Source organism: Oryza brachyantha, chromosome 1 (genome assembly GCF_000231095.2).
Source record: "Oryza brachyantha chromosome 1, ObraRS2, whole genome shotgun sequence".
NCBI lineage: Eukaryota > Viridiplantae > Streptophyta > Magnoliopsida > Poales > Poaceae > Oryza > Oryza brachyantha.
The window spans coordinates 24,231,170-24,248,770 of record NC_023163.2 but is presented as its reverse complement, the minus strand read 5'-3'; the positions used below and the strand labels follow the sequence as shown (position 1 = coordinate 24,248,770).

Below are 17,601 nucleotides of genomic sequence, written 5' to 3'. Positions count from 1 at the left end.
GACCCATCTAAGCAACCCTGAAGATGAGCAGTAATCCAGCGGTAATCTCAGTGAGAAGCCGCGGCGCGCGGTGACCGGAGCGCGCGCGTGCGCCGCTGCCGCGTTACGTACCAATCGCCCCGGAACCCGGAACCACGAGGGGCACCGAACCCAATTCGATCGGCTCGACCCTACAATCAACCGACCCAGCTCGCCAAATTGTCTCCGATTCCCGTCTCCTCCGCCTAGAGAATAGAGATGACAGTATAGATAGCCAATGATTTTGTTACCCCCAAAAATTTCTATTCAATAATTATACTATCTCCATCCCTAAGGCCACTTACAACAACAATAGAAATAACGTGCTATCTTCAAGCATTGTAACCGTCTCTACATTTTCAATGGTATAGCTCTTAATAAATAACTCATAGTACAAATGACCTCGTAATTCATTCTCATTTGATATTAAAATATGTGTAAGAGAGTAAGAGACTGTCTCTTGATTAAAAAATAGTTTTTATCTCTTTTCTATTAAAAAATATATAGTATGCCTTATATATAGCTTATAGATACCTATTGGAGGTGGCATAAATAGTTGACACGTTGACTTTTTTATACACATTTAACTATTCATCTTATTAAAAAAATTATATAATTATTTTCATATCATTTCAATTGTTAAATATATTTTTATGCATATACTTTTTTATAAGTTTTAAGATGAATAGGTAGACGTGTATAAAAAATCAATAGTGTCGAATATTTAGGTACGGAGGACGTACTTATTAGCTGGTATAAGGTTTTTCCCCATACGCATACCATGCGGACTACGGATGCTTAACAATTACCCATACCCATATCATTAACCGAGAGCATTTGTAATTTTACACAATAATTAAATAATTATACCAACGAACTATCACAATCATATATTCCCTCCGTTCTACGTTATAAGACTTGCTAACCTTGCCTAAATTTATTTGTCTACTAATAAATCTAAAAACATATACATAGTTATATGGATAAATTTAGATAAACACATAAAGTCTTATGACCTAAAACAGAGATGGTAATAATGATTTTAACATTAGTATTTGAAAGAAATTAAATAAATCCTACTATTCAAATAAAAAATTGAGAATAATTTCTTCTAATTATCTAATTTTTAGTTTGTTTTTTACCCATGTTTAGTGGTTACGGGTGAATAAACAACATACTCATATTCTGTCATTGGGTTAAATTTTGCCTCATTAATAAATCTACCGGTATAAAAACTAGATCATCATATATAACTAAAAACTCATCGGGATTTGGGTTATGGGCCCATTAACTGATTACTCCCTCTGCCTCTGAATAAGATAATCTTTCGGTTTTCGTGTCGAGTGTTTGAGCATCCGTTTTATTTAAAACAATTTTAAGAAACTTTAAAAAATTTCAAGAAACTTTTAAAAATTAGTTATACATAAAATACTATTTATATTTTATTATCTAATAAAAATAAAGATATTAATCGTAAAATTTTGTAAATAAGACAAAAAAAAATCAAAATATTATATAAAAATTAAAAAATTGATTTGGACGGAGGGAGTACCATCTCTGCCTCCACCCCCTCCTCCTCGAGTCCTCCTCCCGCCCTTAAATCCGACGTGCCGCACTCGCTCCCTCCCCGACACGCCGCCGCCCACAGACTCCGCGCTGCGCCCCTGCGATCGCCTCCCCGCCCCCCGCCCCCCGCCCCCCGCCGGCCATGGCAGCGACGCCCCAGGTCTCGGCCGTCATCTTCGACCTCGACGGCACGCTCCTAGACACAGGTACGCGGATCCGATCGATCTCCTTCGCGCCGTCCTGTCCGCCCGTTTCGCGCGAATCCTTTTTGCAGCTTTGACGCGAAGCTTTCGCTTGTGGCACTGAGGGTTTCCATTTTCCAATGTGTTGGTGCAGAGAAGGCGACAAGGGACGTCCTGAACGAGTTCCTGGCGGCGTATGGGAAGGTCCCAGACAAGGAGAAGGAGGAGAGGAGGTTGGGGCAGATGTACAGGGAGTCCACCACCGGGATCATCGCCGATTATGGGCTGCCGCTCACCGTAGAAGAATATGCGGAGGCGATATACCCGTTGTACCTGAAAAGGTTCGTTTCATGTCAGCTTGCTATGCCTGCTGTAATGACCCTCGCAATTCAGAAAAGCGCTCAGCTTGGCTTCACCGTTCTTCAGGTGGCAAAAGGCAAAGCCACTTCCTGGAGTCGAAAGGCTTGTCAAACATCTTCATAGGAATGGAGTGCCGCTAGCACTTGCTTCAAATTCCGTCAGGAGAAATATCGATCACAAACTTTTAAAATTAGGAGGTTTGTTTGTTTGCCTCAATCTACAGTACTTTATTTTTTTTTATCTTCAGCAGTACATGACGTGGCCATATTATATATTTGGGCTCTTGGATTGATATTTCTTTCCTACTCCATCCGTTTCTGAATAACTGTGAATAACTGTCGCCAGACACTTTTCATATTTAAACTTTGACCATTCATCTTTTTTGCAAAAGAAGTTCTAAATAACTAAATGTGCCATGTTATTGAAGTGTATTACATACTAAACATAAATGTTAAACTTATGTTTATCATAATCTAATCATTTAAAAATTATTAGTGGCCAAAGTTGCAACAACACCGGTCAACAGTGACAAGTATTCAGAATCAAGTTTGAGTGTCCAATGCTGACAATGTGATATATGTAAAGAGTAAATCTATATGTAATTAACCACACATTGCTACTCCTGATGTAACTGAGTTCACAGTAATGGTTGTCTTATTGAAGTTAACGGAGGTGATTGTTTAGATTTTTCATAGAAAAAGCCAAACGGTATATTTGCAAACAAAACATAAATAAAACTTTTATATATGTATTCTTAGCCATCTAAAAACCAAAACCAGAAAATAAACTTCGGTGAAAAACCCTCAAAATCAACTCTAAATTTAAGGCTAAAAAATTAAATTTTAGCTTATAAACATAAGCAGAAGCGAAAGATAGGGGTGATAGCATTATGGATTGGTTATTCATTTATTAAAAGCTTTCCTTTTATTTTTTCAGATTGGAAAGACTGCTTTTCTGTGATTCTTGGTGGAGATCAGGTCCCTCGTGGAAAACCTTCCCCTGACATGTGCGTGGCCTTTAGAGTCGCTGACCAAATGCTATGATAGCATTGCGCTGTATTGCGCTGTTTCCATCTAACAACACAAGTTGCAAGTTTGTAATACATCTGATAGATTAGTCCTAGGATATACACTTCCAAAACATCTGCCATGATTAATCACAACTTGACGTGTACCTCTTTAGTTTTATTCATACGGTGTTATTGTTGATTCTTTAATCTGTGGTTTTTGACTAGATTTCTGGAGGCCGCGAAAAGACTTGGTGTAAATCCATCATCATGTTTGGTCATAGAAGATTCTCTGTAAGTGAAATAAATACTGCTTTTGGACACATCCTTTTTTTGCAATATCAGGCAGAAAAATCCTGTTCATCATAGATCTAAACTTCTTATCCAATGGTAGACATTCTGTGGTTCGATGATCAAAGAGAGCAGCCTTAAACCATGAGACAGTCTATGTAAGATAACCAAATAATTATAAAAAGGAAAGTCATTTTTTTTCCTATGATAAGTACTCTACAGACTAGTTAATTTTTTTATTTTCTATAGAATTTGTAGTTTATCTATGCTCAGTGTCATTTTCAGGCTCATTTAATAGACAATGAAACTTGCAATTAACACAACAGATAATCACCAATTCAACTTATTAGTTGCATGTGCCTCTTATGTGGTTAGTTGGTGTTGATTTGCTATTACCAATGCTTTTGCCAATGATATTGCATTCAACTTATTACCAATGCTTTATTTAGTAACAGATTCTGCTTTTCTTTCAAAATTCTCCTAGTGTCGGAGTTCAGGGTGCCAGGGCTGCTGGGGCAAAGGTAGTTGCTGTTCCATCACTCCAAAGTCAAAGGCGGCACTACTCAATTGCTGATGTCATCCTCTACTCACTGCTGGACTTCCATCCTGAGTTGTGGGGTCTTCCTCCATTTGAAGATCGTAATTTTCTCCATAACCCATGTCCATTTTATTTGATCTAATTTTCATAGTCCAATTCTGATGTGTGGCATTTGTATTTTAGGCATTCAAGGTGCTTTACCTATTGAACCATTATTCTTGAGTGCCCAGGTAGGCCATGCAATTTCAAAGAGTCTTCATATGGTAATAGAAGGTTAGATATCTTCTTATCACTCTTCTAATGCGTTGATAGCCATAAAAAACTAAACTTATCACATAGTAGTTTTGAAAGTACTCTAAGCGCACATGTTTTTACCCACTGCAAACAGGTGACTGTACCTACGAATATGTTCCTGATCAAATATCGGGAATTTACTTTGGCTGGGCCAAGTTAGAAGCAGGCGGAGTCTCTAGGGCGGTCATCAGCATTGGATGGGACCTTTCACTGAGGACTATTGAAAGAGTGATGGTTTGTATCTTAAGTTTAGATGGTTTTAGTGTCTCGTCGTAATTCCCTTTGTATTTAATTCAAGATTTCTCGAACATTTCAGGCTAAACTTTTACCAGTATGTGTTAGCACGTAGTAAAACTTTGTTCATTTTTATATGCCCCTACATAAGATTTTGGAATAAGAATACACCTGCGACTGTGTTTTTGCAGCACATATATTTCCTTGATTCCTGCTGTAAGATAACAACGGAGGAGACCCTGAAGCTGCTGTTAGTAGGGTACATCCGGAAGCTACAATGCACGGTGATGGTTATCTCCTAAGCTTTATCATATATTCTAGAATTATAGTCCATGGGACCATTTACAATGCGTGTATTTGGCTATTTACTAGACTGTTTATGGACATTCCATTGGCATGCAACGTAGAGATCTGTTAGGTATCACTAAGCATATGAATTACAGTTCTGCATATATACCGACAGCTTAAATCTTATTATCTCTGTTTCATATAATATGTTTTAGTCATCCATAAATTCATATGGATACTAATGAATCTAGACACATATATAAAACAATATACATTAATCTCTGCATGAATTTAGATAGGGTCACATATTATAATATTGAACGGATGGAGTATATGCAACTTTAAGCATGCTTAGCCACTATTTATTTTTGATGCAGGAAAGTACATCACAAGCATTGACCTTAACTGTCGAAGATCAAGCCATTGCAAGAGATGCATTGGGCCTCCCAGTTTTTTCTGAATATGCAAAGTTAGAAAATGGCCTTCTTCAGTTCTTCTCTCCTGACATACCATCGTAAGAAGTTCTCTGCCAAGGTTTATTACTCAATTAGCAAGCGAAGATGCTGGTATATTCCTTGAATTACAGCAGTATAGGAATCGCTTGCAGATAATAGCTGCAGGAAGGAAGCTTAGATCTCATTTAACCGCTCGAAATTGTCATTTGAAAATATTATACAGGGATAGAATAAACAGGATAGGGATTGGGGATTTGGGGCTCCTATGAGGAGACACGTTATTGAGATCACGGTTACACCGAAACACATTGTAGTACACATTTGTTTTATCCTTCTGTTCCGCTTGTGTAGGGTAGAATAAGTTTGTGCTCATAGCCTCATAGGTGCAGAAAGTGAGGAAAAAAGCTCTGTAATGATTATTCATAAAAAAATACTTTGATTTATCTTCTGAATTTGAAGAATGAATTAAGTGCATGTTTAGAAAACTTCTGGCAGCTACAACTTCTCATAAAATCTCTATAAGTTAGAAGATCTATCAAACAAACACTCCGATTTTGAGAATCTGGAGTTTGAATTCGAAAAATAAATTATTAGACAGAAGCCGGAAAACATAGCCTGTTAAGATTCTAAAAGGCCGGAGGATGATGTGCTTCTTAAAATCTTAAGCTCTGTCTAACAGGCCTAAGTGCTGCTTGAGCGGAAGATAATGTGCGGAAATATTGTATTGGCTATGTTCTTTTAACATCTTATCCAAGATTATTTATCATTTTTTATACGTGCGCTTCTTAAGTGGCTAAATATTATTTTTTACAAAAAGTATATACATATAAATTCATCATCTTACCTTTCTAAAGTAGATTTTCAACTATTAGTTTACTTATCGTGTATACCATTAAATAGTTATTAAACATCAATCAATGTGTCATCTTTCATCTGCAAAAAGAACATAACAATCAGTTAGTCGAATCAACTTAAATTTCCATAACTTTCTGTTTCTAGTATATAGCTTATGCTTGTAAGCCAAAATTTGAATTCTAAAATCTAAATTTAGAGTTGATTTTGTAGTTTTTTCATCATTTATTTTTTAGTCTTTACTTTTAGATCGTTAAGAACACGCATATAAAAGTTTTACATAAAATATTTTTTTAATCATTCATAAGTGGTTTCACTTATTCTTATTAAAACAAAATCGATGAAAAGAATAAAACAAAAACGATGATGCCGTTGGTTTGATTATAGCCGTGCATACTGGTGTGTGAAGTGTGAATGAATAATAGGAAGTTTTAAAGTAATACTTAGATTCGGATTAATATATATGTTCTGTATATATTTGTTTAGATTTATTAACGTCCATATGAATATAGGAAGTGCAAGATTGTCTTTCGTCAGTTCAACTGTCAAACAAATCCTACAAGGGCCTTTTCGTTTCAAAGAGTTTTATAGAAAAACTAGAGGAATTAAACTTTTCTCTAAAATTCATGTAAAATTCATGTGAAGCGAATTGGCCCTAAATAAAAATGTGAAGCAAATTCACGATGCAAATACTCTATTCACAAGGGCGAACACATTTTAGATCCTGACATTTTCAGTCTTTCAGCTGACACCTATTTGTTCGCGCATCGAGCTAAGGCCCCTAGCCTTTTTAATCTCTCCGCCCCTAAATAAAAAACCGAAAAAAGACAACGACCTAAAATAAACAAACCTAGGATCCCTAAATAAAAAACCTAAGACGACTACGACCTAAAATAAACAAATCTATGATTAAATGAGACACATCGTAATACTGTAAATCTAAATAGAAGTTGCATTCCTAGGATATGTTATATTCAGTCTTAGTTTTGTTTTTCTAGACGGAGGGGTACAATTTACAGGGGAAACGTCATGCCCGGAGACTCGAGATACGCATCTCATGGTCCGGTCCACCTATGCTGAGTCATGACCTCTTTGCAGGTTGAAAGTACGATGAGATGGTAGAACCCCTCGCCTTTGAGCTTGAGTGCTTTGGCATGCGAATCCATCCATGTATCTCTCTCTGTATCTCCGGGGGCAGTTCTTCCACTACGGCTGGATCGATATCTTCAACATTCAACATCCAAGGGCTACTGCTTGCAGAGGTACCCCCACCAGTGCTAAAATTGTTCCTATCAACAGACTGCGTAGGTGTATGGTCTTCAGCTTTATTTGCTTCTGAAGAACTTTCAGGACCTAAAATGATCCGAATTTAGCAAAAACAATAGTAGCAATAATCAATATTTGTAGTGTAAGTAAAAACACACCATACCTGGATGACTGCACATTAAGCTGTCAAATTTTCTTTTCTCATTGAGGGCAGGCGGACTTTGTGAAAGGAACTTCAGAATAGAACAAGTTCCCTGAACCATTGCAGTGGGACATCTGGATGAGTAATTGGTTTAAATCATACATAACAAGAAACTAGAATTTCAGACTTGCACATCATAATTATCAAGTAGATAACAGAAGACCATGTTTGTTTTAGAGTTAAGGAGCTTGACCATGAGCTGTGGTTCATAACTTTTCAAGCTGAACTAATAATTATCTTTATTCGTGCTACACCTTACTGTGGATCAGGGATAGATGGAGTAGAGATAAGATGGTGCAACTACTTTAGATTATCTTGGTTAAAATGGATGCTAAGGGCAAAGAGGGCAGGTTAAGGATATTGTGTTAGAAACTTTGAATTATCATGTAAGTTTTATACTAGTTGAAAAAAAATTAGCAGCGGATCTAATAATCATACTTAAAAAATATCTATAAAAGAAAGTTTGGGCAAAGGGTACTCCAAATTGAAACTTTGGTAATAAAAGGAGGCCTTACTCTCTATTATTACTTCACCATCACTAGACAAGTAAAGTAAAATAACCAAATTTTGATTGACTAAACTGAACCGTGAATCTCAACCCTGATCACGTAGGTTCAAGGATCAAAACCCCAGTAACTGCTCCAAATATAATAATCCACAAGGAGCTGGTTTCATGTATCCAAAAAGGGAAACATCTGACCTTAACCTCAGTTAACTTCTTTGACATCTTTTTTTCTTCCTTTGCCTGACTCTGTTTGGCTAAAATACTATTGTTTCCATGGTCTCCTTTCTCAGATGATGATGGTTCACAATGTTCTTCATGATTAGGTGCTATATACAACTTGTTACCTAGAGAAGCATGTCAACAGATAAGCACTGTAAGAGATGACAAAAGCACAAACTGATATTACTGAACTGATTAATCTCACCAAGGGATAGATCCTCATGTAAAGAACAATCAAGGTTAGCTGGTGAAACAGTGGAATTTGGGCCTTTAATGTATCTCAAGATAGAGCTTGTTCCCTGATAAATGAAAAAAGAAAATGAAGGAAATAAATTCATAAAATGCTTGTAATCATATTCATGGCCTACTGACACCATAGTGACAAACTAGATACAGTGTTATAACACCTTTTTTTAATGTTAAAGAAGGATACATCAGATATCAATTTGGAATTACCCTCAATTTTTGAGAGAAGCTAATGCAATATCAATAAATGCATGGTGAGCAATAAAAGTTACTGAAAGAGCTAACATGTCTTCTTCTCAATAATACAAGATAATCATTTTGTTCTGATCCTTATTTCTCCAGGTATGTCAGTTAGTTAGCCATGAGAATGAATCAATATCCTTACACTTGGTATGTCGAATATTTTGCTTGCTGAAACAGAAAGAGATGTTATGCTCCATTTTGTGATTTGAGAACCCAAAAAATCATGAAGCCCAGATTCAAATAGCTTCATTGCATCTTCTTGAATTTTTCCAGTCCCATAACGCAATGGACAAGATTTGGAAGGGAATTTCTTTATTGAATCACACCCGTTTTTCTGTGGTAAAGCAATCAGTAAATAAACTACATATTCATTTTAAGTTACAGAAACTAAGAATTGATTTATGCAACCCTGGGGGGAGGATAATTTGCACCAAGTACCTTACATGCCCTGGCATAGAGAGTTAGTGTTTGAGCAATTCTCTTGTTCTGGTTCAAGTCAGATTGAACCCGTTCACTCAGTTCTTCACAAAGTCGATCCAGCCAAGTCTTAACCTAAACATGACCCTGATATTATTAAAGGGCCATGAAATTCCACTTGTAAACATTTGGAACATAAACTTCCCTAAATCATAACACAGGAAAGACATGGAGCTCTGCAAATACACGTGGGATTTGGATCAGGCAAGACAAAGGACCTATTTAAATAGGCTTGCAGTGTATCTTAATGTAATTCAATGGGCACAACAACTACAGAAACAACATGCCAGTAGCCAAACAAGTAGATGGAAGGTTGGCTCCAGCTTGGTGTTCTAGAAATGAGGTGTAGAAAGTATTCGATTAGATTGTTACTTGATCAATTAAGGGTGCACAGCCACTGGATAAGTGGATATATCAGTAAATTGTGTCACTAAATGAAAGGCAAATGCAAGTAGTCAAGGCTTGGCTTATATCAAATGAATATGGACGTCAAAGGACTTCATGGATATGCCTTGCTATAAGCATCTCTAAACATTTAAAATCTTGTTGAAGGAACATGACAGAGTAAATACTTACAGAAGCATTATCCTTTAATGCTTTTGGGCCAGGAAATGTCTTTCCACACCCATGGCTCTTTGGTAGAAGACGATCTTCTACTTCTTCTCCACTAATACCTCTTGCAATCTTCCATAACCATGTTCTGTATGAGATTAAGGGGTTATGAGCCGAGTTATTATCAACTAGACAAGATATCCAAAAGTCAACATGAAGTAGTCTTTCTCGTGTACCATAAAACTAGCCTTCTATCAGCTCTAGAGTTAACTCATGTACTAAAGATAAATTGGATGGCAACACCAACTCTTTGAACTAGACATTCGAAGGATAAGCTAATGGCAAGATCAGTAGGACAACCAAATAGCAACGAAGCAAATAATAGTAATAATAATAATAATGGTAGCACCAGGTTACCCTGTATTTACTCCATAGTACTCTTGTAGTTTTTCTTCTGTAAAACTTAGAAGATCACCAACAGTATTGACCCCAAGGTCATCCTGCAAGGAACTCCCAAGCTTACCACCAAGTTGCTTCCTGAATAATTTCAGGAAACAACACAACTATTAGACCAGATAAATAGAATGTTTTAAAAACTTGGTCCAACAGAAACCTAGAAACTAGCAACGTAAGATGTCACATTAGCTCCTTACATCTTCTTTATTGGCAGTGATACTAGGAAATCTTGAACTGCTGATGAAGGAACAACTGTCTGCTGAGCAGGCTTGTGCATCCCACTGACAAGTTTTGCTAACATCTGCAAAACGCAAACATCTGAGTGGACACTGCAATAGGAAGAGAGGTTTACAGAGTAAAACAGACCAAGCTTCAATTGAAAGAAAGGGTGTAAGTATTCACTACTTGAACATGTTATAAACCTTATTATGAGCAATGCCAGCAGAGCATGTGAATTGGGTTTCCTCCAAAACCCTGACCCGCAATTGTGCAACAATTATAGCCCCACAAGATAGTAATTTATCCTGGTAATCAGCATCGGTTCTACAAAGCCATGCCTTCACACTATCTTCCTTATTGCTGACATCCTGTACAGATGAAGACCTATTGGTCACATTCATATCAAATTGCAGAGTTGCTGCAACAACCAAATCACAAAGAAAAAATATTACAGAAGGAAGGCCCAGGATATTTGACTTTGTGGCCTCCTCAAAAATCAACTCCAATAACTCCGGCGGAGATTCTAAGAGCATTTCCTTGGCTGCATCAGTGAGGTCAAGATAAACTTCGTCGATGGATGCTCGCTCGCACTTTCCCTTGGTGGCAAGGATTGCTACAACCTGAGAGTTTGGATGCAGAACTGTCAATGCCATGTTAACACCATTGTTGTCAATTTCCAATTGGACCAATCAAGTTGCACAGGCAAACCTCAGAGCCAGCACTCCGGTAAACATTAAGATCAGCCTTGTCACGGGCCACCGGAACCTGAACCAAATTGATACTTGGACAGACCGTCTTGGCCTCATCACCACGCATAGACCTGAATAATCACAACGAGTTCACAACAACGATTTGTCAGGAACTCCAAATCGAGCGAATCGATTCGGTAGAGAGTAGAGACGGAGGAAGCGGCTAATCACCTCTTCACGCCAAACTTTCGGGCCTCGTAGCTGACGGCAATCAGCCCGCCGCCTTTCCAGTCGTTGTACTGCACCACGGCGGTCGGCTGCCCCCTGAGCGCCGGGTTCCTCCGCTGCTCAACTGCGGCGAATCAAAACGCGCACCCCCTCACGTTAGAGGCACCATTCCTCGTGCAGGGCCGGGAAGTTTGGGGGGAGAAATGGACAGGTCGGTCGTATCGGCGGCGAGGTGGGGGGATACATAGGAGACTAGGGAGGAGGGTGACCTTGGACGTAGAAGCAATCCATGTCGACGTGGGCGATCACCCGCGGCTCCTGCGGCTCCGGCCTCGCCACCGGCATCGCTCGCTGTCGCTGCCGTCCACCGCCTCCGGCGACGCCGCGACTCTGCCCTCGCCTCGGTTCCCTATTTCCTTTTTTTTTTAAAAAAATGTGGTATATATTTACTCTTATCTTACTGAACCGAACCACTGACAGTGGGACCCACCTTTCATTGATACGGAAATTATCTTGTCCAGGAGGGAGAGATTGCGCTTGCGGTCGTGGCGTCGCGCGTGCGGCTGCGTTCCCGACTCCACGCCCCCGCGGAGAAGCTGCGGCGCTTGCCGTGCCCACGGATTCGCTGGGGCTAGCGGCGACGGCGACTCCTATTCTACTCTTACGAGGTGAGGCTCTTCGGTCCCCTTCGATTCCTCCGTCCAGGGGGGAGCGAGCGAGAAGGGGAAGAGGAGAGCTAGAACTCTTCTTCCCGATTCTTGCCCAGTTCTTGTATCGTAGTTTGCTGCTGAAGGTTTTGTCCAATTGTTTTGCGGCTACAGGCTACGAGATGTTTGCTGTGAGGTACGGACCGAGTACATTTGCCTTTGGATTCGAAAGGGCTGCTGCTGCACATCCTCGAAAGTTCGGTTCTTTAGTGGTGAGGGCTCACATCGGCTGTACAGCATGTGGTTGTTGCGATATTGTTGGAGCTGCAGTTAACTGATACTTTTGATTATGATTTTTGTTGCAGGTTTGTGGTGCCAGGGGTCCGAGGCCAAGATATCCTCGTGTGTGGAAAACTCGCAAGAGAATTGGAACCGTTTCCAAGTCTCAAAAGCTTGTCCAATGTGTGAGGTTCTTCTACTTTTCTCTGCTTTAGTTATCAGCACAGTGTATATCCGCTGGTACATCCAACATCTTCCTGGTGGGGTGCCAAATTGCATGGTTTATCGTATGCGAACTTATCAATAACTACTCTAGAGTTTAAATTCATCTTTAGTTTTAGATAGTTGTGGTTGTTTCAAATTGTTGCTTTTTTTCCCTTTTTCATTAAGAAGCTTATGTATTTTCAGTTACAAAGCAGGCATCAAACTTCAAAGGATTGCATAGCCTGTGTTTCATTTTACATTTTTGCATGCCTGAATTTGCTGCTACACATTCAGATTACCTGGTATTGCCTATGCCTTGAGTGCCTGAAATTATTCCTCTTGTGTCATTTCCTGTAGGTTAAAGGTTTGTCTAATGTAAAGGAGGAAGTGTATGGTGCCCTTGATTCATTTGTTGCATGGGAATTGGAGTTTCCCTTGATAGCAGTAAAGAAGGCACTTAAGACACTAGAATACGAAAAGGAATGGAAACGAATAATTCAGGTATCGATTTAATGTAGCTTTTTTATTGAACTGTTGCGTTTGGTTTCATTATTTTGTTGATGCGTTGCTACCATGTGTTTGTTATAAAAAAATCTCACACTGGACTGTACACATGTACTGTAAATACCTCCTCCCTGAAAACTGCATATGTCTGATGTTGCGTTGACTGTCAAGGATTAGCTGCTCCCTTATAATATTTTTTTTTCTGAATCAGTGTAATAACTACAGAATCTGTGGCTCAGGTTATTAAATGGATGTTTAACAAAGGTCAAGGAAAGACAATGGGAAGCTATTACACGTTGTTAAATGCTTTGATTGAGGATGGGCGAGTGGAGGAAGCAGAAGAGCTGTATGGGAAAATATTCTCACGGTATTTGGAGGGTTTGCCTCGTACCTTTTTCATGAGAATGATATCTCTATATTACAGATTGGAATCGTATCAGAAGATGTTTGAGGTAGGAATCCCAATATATTATACTTTTGTTCCATCCTGCTTATGTTAATTTGGCACCATAGTGGCATGGTGTCCTACTTGCATGGAGGAACCAGAAGTGAACTTGTGAAAAATTTCTACTAACAGCATAACGCATGGTTATCATTAAGATACTAGTAAATAGTAATTTTGTTTAGCTTTTCTCTTAGTTTTTCTGCTGGTAACCCCATGGCACTTTATTTCCACCTAACAGTGTGCTGATCTTAGATCTTTGGATTTGGAAAGCCTAACAGTGTGCTAATCTTAGAGACCTAGATATTTGGTAGTAAGTTTTTGATGGTTCATCCTGTGGTAACATATCAGCACTCACAATGTTAGAAATAATATTTCATAGGTTGGAATTTTTTTTCCTGCCATGTGACTTCCATTGGGCTCCATGATAGACGCAATCCTTTTTAATGCTACCATTGCTGTGCATAGCACTGATAAAATATGTTTTCCAAGCTACAATTTGCTTGAATATGATGATGTTTCAGGTTGGTACCATCTTGTGAGTGTTTTAATATCGGAGATCCTCCTTGTGAAATGATACCTTGATTGAATATTATCAAGAAGCAGATGTTACATATATTGACTTATGGATATTTAGTAGACATATTTGATTTAAAAAAAGGAAATTGGTATGCATGAAATTTCTCATTCCAAGTCCTGTTGAAACAAGTCCACCCATGATAGTTTATCATGTTATCCTTTTGAAAGTTTCATGCAATATTTTCATCAACTTGGTAGCTTGGCCCTTTATTGGTGGTGGGGTGTGTGTGTGACAGGTGCAGCTATTGTATTAACTGTTTCTGGATTTATTTTTCTTTTTGTAGTCATGTTGGACAAGTGAACACAATGCATTATTATGATGACTTTAACTTACTCTCAAAAGAGGGCAAAGTTGCAGTACGAAGAGAAGAAACAGCATTTGTGTTACTTGAAAAAAACAACTGTTGATTGACCAATTTTGGATTGAAATAGCTAAACACACGTGATTTGCGATAAATACGAATAAAAATAAACTATAATAGACTTGAACATTGTTTCGACAAGTTAGTTGTGAGGTTTCTGAAATAATTCCATCCCTGTAGATATCTTTACATAATAAATTTGTATCTAGAGATGAAATAAGATATTAACAATATGTAGAAGGACTATTTTGTAAAAGAAATTTAATGGTCCTTGAGAAAATACCGGAAGGCATTAAATTTTAAGTGTAAAATTTTGGTACCTAGTACTTGGAATACCAAGTTCTACACTACAAAATATATTACCTTCCGGTATCTTGTAAAGGATGGTAAATTACCCATTTTGTAATATTAAAGGATGTGGAATAGTTTGGAAAAATAAAATACAACAATACAACATAGGTGGTGGGCTGTCATATTTACTGCCCCCCCCCCCCCCCCCCCCGCCCCCCCAAAAAAAAAAAAAATACAAGCACACACAACATTGCCTTGTTTTAAAGGAGTATAGATATGTGGTTTTGGTCTCACGCTTATTTTCCGACATGTGTTTTGTATTGTGTGGTAATTGTTGTCTTGTAAATTTGCCAGATCTTTGCTGATATGGAGGAGCTGGGTGTTAGACCTGATGGTTCAATTATCAGAATGCTTGGTGATGTATTTCAGAAGTTAGGGATGATGGACAAATATGTGAAACTGAAGAAGAAATATCCACCACCAAAATGGGAATATCGATACATCAAAGGCAAGCGCATCAGGTTAAAAGTCTATCCGAAAAACGAAATTGAGGAACCAATGAGAGACCCAGCCACCGACGAAGTGGAAGAGGAAGAAAGCATGGACCTAGACAGTGAATTGGAAGAAGCTGCAAGTGCAGGCCTAGACAGGAATGTATTGGACGAAGCAGCTTGTGGAGACCTTGAATTTGTGTAGACCAGAGCTTCTCTTTGGTATTATTCATGCCTGCTTCATCAAAGCAGGTAAGAACAATGAACTGATAAGTAGTAATGATTAGTCGTATTCAATTTTATGCAATCAAGATGAAGTAGCATATGTGAAACTTTATCTCATTACAGATTTAACTAACACCCTTAACTTGTAATAACAAGGTCATGTTCTAGAATAAGAGTTTCCTCAGAGTTTGGAGTCCCTGTGCTGATTTACGAGACCGTTCCTTAAAGCACTCAATCTACTTGGATAATGCTTTCAAATACTTCGAGAGTTCTAGTTACACATGTCGATATGGTAGAACAAATATGTCTTATATTTGTGGTACCTAAAATACTTCTAGAGTTCTAGTTCTGCTTCATTTCAGTTATTATGCTGCAATTAGGTCGAGGTATATTGCTACTGCAGCAGCTTCTGTGGCTGGAACTCGTCTTGGCATGTCTTCTCCTTTTTCAGCGGCAGTCCTGCTAATGAACAGCGCATATTCTTTGGATTGATCTGGCTTCATTCAATTGCTTCAGAAAGGCGATATCTTGGACGTGAGGCAGGGCACTATTGATGCCTTTGTCTTCACAGATCTACCAGTAAGTGTTCTGCCTTCCCACCACGTGCAGATGTGCTGCATCTGTGTGCGATGTGATTAATATGTTTCTTGAACTGGTTGGTCATTATCGTCGTAGCCGACTACATGATATGCTGTCCCTAGAAGCGAAGATTCCGCGTGCATGGACATGGCCGACGGCCATTGGCCTTATCGTTCATCCATTTCATCTTACAGGGAGGGAGGAAGAACATGTTGACACTTGACAGTCGACAGAAACGTGCCGTAGTATTATTGTAGCACTACAGTTATTAGTATCTCGTACACTATCTATTGGAGGGCTCCTTTGGAACTAAGAAACTTTACAGGAATTTTGTAGGGTGTGAATCCTCTGGAAAAATTTCCTATATGCTTCTTTAGAATTCCTTTGGAAAAATGAGCCCTTTAGAATTCCTATGAAATGACCTAAAGCATAGGAATTTGGAGGAAATTTACCATGAGCTCTTCTAGAAAATGTCCTTTGTGTCACTCTTTCCAAATTACCGTATGATTTTCCTGTAAAACAACCAAACAACGTGATTGAGCAATTCATGTATTTTGGCATTCTATTTTTTCTATAGGATCAAGTTGGCATGACATCTTAAATAATGTGTTTTTCATGTTCATGTGTTTTTTCAAATCCTGTGTTCCAAACGAGTCCTGAGTGGGTGTACTGGAGACTTTCAGTCTTCCCGAAATGTCGCAGCAATGTTGTTGTGGTATACTGATATTCAAGATGGGTCTTGATCGCTTGCAGCATCGTCAGCCTTCAGGCGTAACTGAAGGCATAGGCACCGGCACCGGCACCTGCTACTTGCGAAGGAGAGAAGCCACTTGATTTTAGTTTTGCGCGTGTCATTTCCGTCGAACGATTACACTTTCAGCCTACGTTTCCCAGTTGCACCATGGGTGCAGTTTGCACAAATCCTCTCAACAACTTTTTACTTTCAGTACTCGAAATCTCGAATTGTACTCTTTCAGCATACATTTCCCAGTTACACCGTGGGTGCATGCATATACATAGTGGAACCCAGGAGCGATGTATGCTGTCCGATCCAATGGTGATGCATGTTCCAGTTGTCTCATGTCGCATGGTTGATGAGAGTGGCACTGCCGCCCGAAAGGTCGGAGGAAGGGCCCCTCCGACACGGCGACACGTACTGCCGCAATCAGCCATCGCTTTTCCGCCATGGCCGCTGGCGGCTGGCCGGACTGGCGGACAGAGCATCGCCTCCCCCACGTAAGCATGCTCCGGCGAGAGAGCAACCACCGACGGGTGACATCCCCCCCTCCCCCCCGTCCACCGACGGCGTGATCAGGTGAAGTGTGTACGCCGCGCCGCAACCAAGCGGGCTCCCCACCATTGGACGTCTTGGTCCTGTGGACCACGCGCCAGGGACGGTGCGGTAGTGCATGCCCTGACAATGGGTATATACCCTTGGTTATTGGTACCTAGACTCATTCTTATCGGTAAAATTTTATACTATTAAAATAGGCATACCCATTATGGGTAGAGAAATTTTCCCATTCACATATTCGCATATTCGCTTGGGTAAACCGCCCGTCAGGTCACCATATCCTTACGACGGTTTAAAGCAATATAAGTTGCACACTTT

At 39.3% G+C, this 17,601-nt stretch overlaps 3 protein-coding genes across 9 annotated transcripts; 2 read left to right on the top strand and 1 right to left on the bottom strand.

The window, feature by feature from the left end:
* Positions 1 to 1,711: 1,711 nt before the first annotated feature.
* Positions 1,712 to 5,717, top strand: LOC102717488 (bifunctional riboflavin kinase/FMN phosphatase-like). Its single transcript, XM_015834435.2, has 10 exons — positions 1,712 to 1,790; positions 1,921 to 2,107; positions 2,193 to 2,323; positions 3,063 to 3,132; positions 3,361 to 3,426; positions 3,908 to 4,062; positions 4,145 to 4,234; positions 4,350 to 4,489; positions 4,681 to 4,773; positions 5,155 to 5,717. The coding sequence occupies exons 1-10, from the start codon at positions 1,727 to 1,729 to the stop codon at positions 5,293 to 5,295; spliced, it is 1,137 nt and encodes a 378-aa protein (XP_015689921.2). The 5' UTR covers positions 1,712 to 1,726; the 3' UTR covers positions 5,296 to 5,717.
* A 1,423-nt stretch (positions 5,718 to 7,140) lies between these two features.
* Positions 7,141 to 11,807, bottom strand: LOC102717209 (DNA polymerase eta). Of its 2 annotated transcripts, none has more exons than XM_006646275.3 (14): positions 11,656 to 11,807; positions 11,390 to 11,510; positions 11,178 to 11,289; positions 10,922 to 11,089; positions 10,673 to 10,837; positions 10,448 to 10,551; positions 10,212 to 10,331; positions 9,819 to 9,942; positions 9,204 to 9,317; positions 8,908 to 9,099; positions 8,482 to 8,575; positions 8,253 to 8,401; positions 7,514 to 7,604; positions 7,141 to 7,437 (listed from the first exon to the last, which is right to left on the bottom strand). In XM_006646275.3, the coding sequence occupies exons 1-14, from the start codon at positions 11,729 to 11,731 to the stop codon at positions 7,166 to 7,168; spliced, it is 1,902 nt and encodes a 633-aa protein (XP_006646338.1). In that variant the 5' UTR covers positions 11,732 to 11,807; the 3' UTR covers positions 7,141 to 7,165. The 2 variants fall into 2 exon arrangements, with proteins under 2 accessions (XP_006646338.1, XP_040375954.1); XM_040520020.1 differs by having other exon boundaries at positions 7,346 to 7,437; positions 7,514 to 7,626.
* A 75-nt stretch (positions 11,808 to 11,882) lies between these two features.
* Positions 11,883 to 16,881, top strand: LOC102700098 (pentatricopeptide repeat-containing protein At4g21190). Of its 6 annotated transcripts, none has more exons than XR_001549473.2 (8): positions 11,883 to 12,054; positions 12,208 to 12,305; positions 12,399 to 12,497; positions 12,874 to 13,017; positions 13,260 to 13,472; positions 15,049 to 15,437; positions 15,927 to 15,989; positions 16,743 to 16,881. XR_001549473.2 is itself a non-coding variant. In XM_006644671.3 (7 exons), the coding sequence occupies exons 2-6, from the start codon at positions 12,216 to 12,218 to the stop codon at positions 15,388 to 15,390; spliced, it is 888 nt and encodes a 295-aa protein (XP_006644734.1). In that variant the 5' UTR covers positions 11,883 to 12,054; positions 12,208 to 12,215; the 3' UTR covers positions 15,391 to 15,437; positions 15,927 to 16,577. The 6 variants fall into 6 exon arrangements, 3 of the variants coding, with proteins under 3 accessions (XP_006644734.1, XP_015688342.1, XP_015688341.1); XR_001549472.2 differs by lacking the exon at positions 16,743 to 16,881 and adding an exon at positions 16,184 to 16,577; XR_001549471.2 differs by lacking the exon at positions 16,743 to 16,881 and adding an exon at positions 16,086 to 16,577.
* The last annotated feature ends 720 nt before the right edge of the window (positions 16,882 to 17,601 follow it).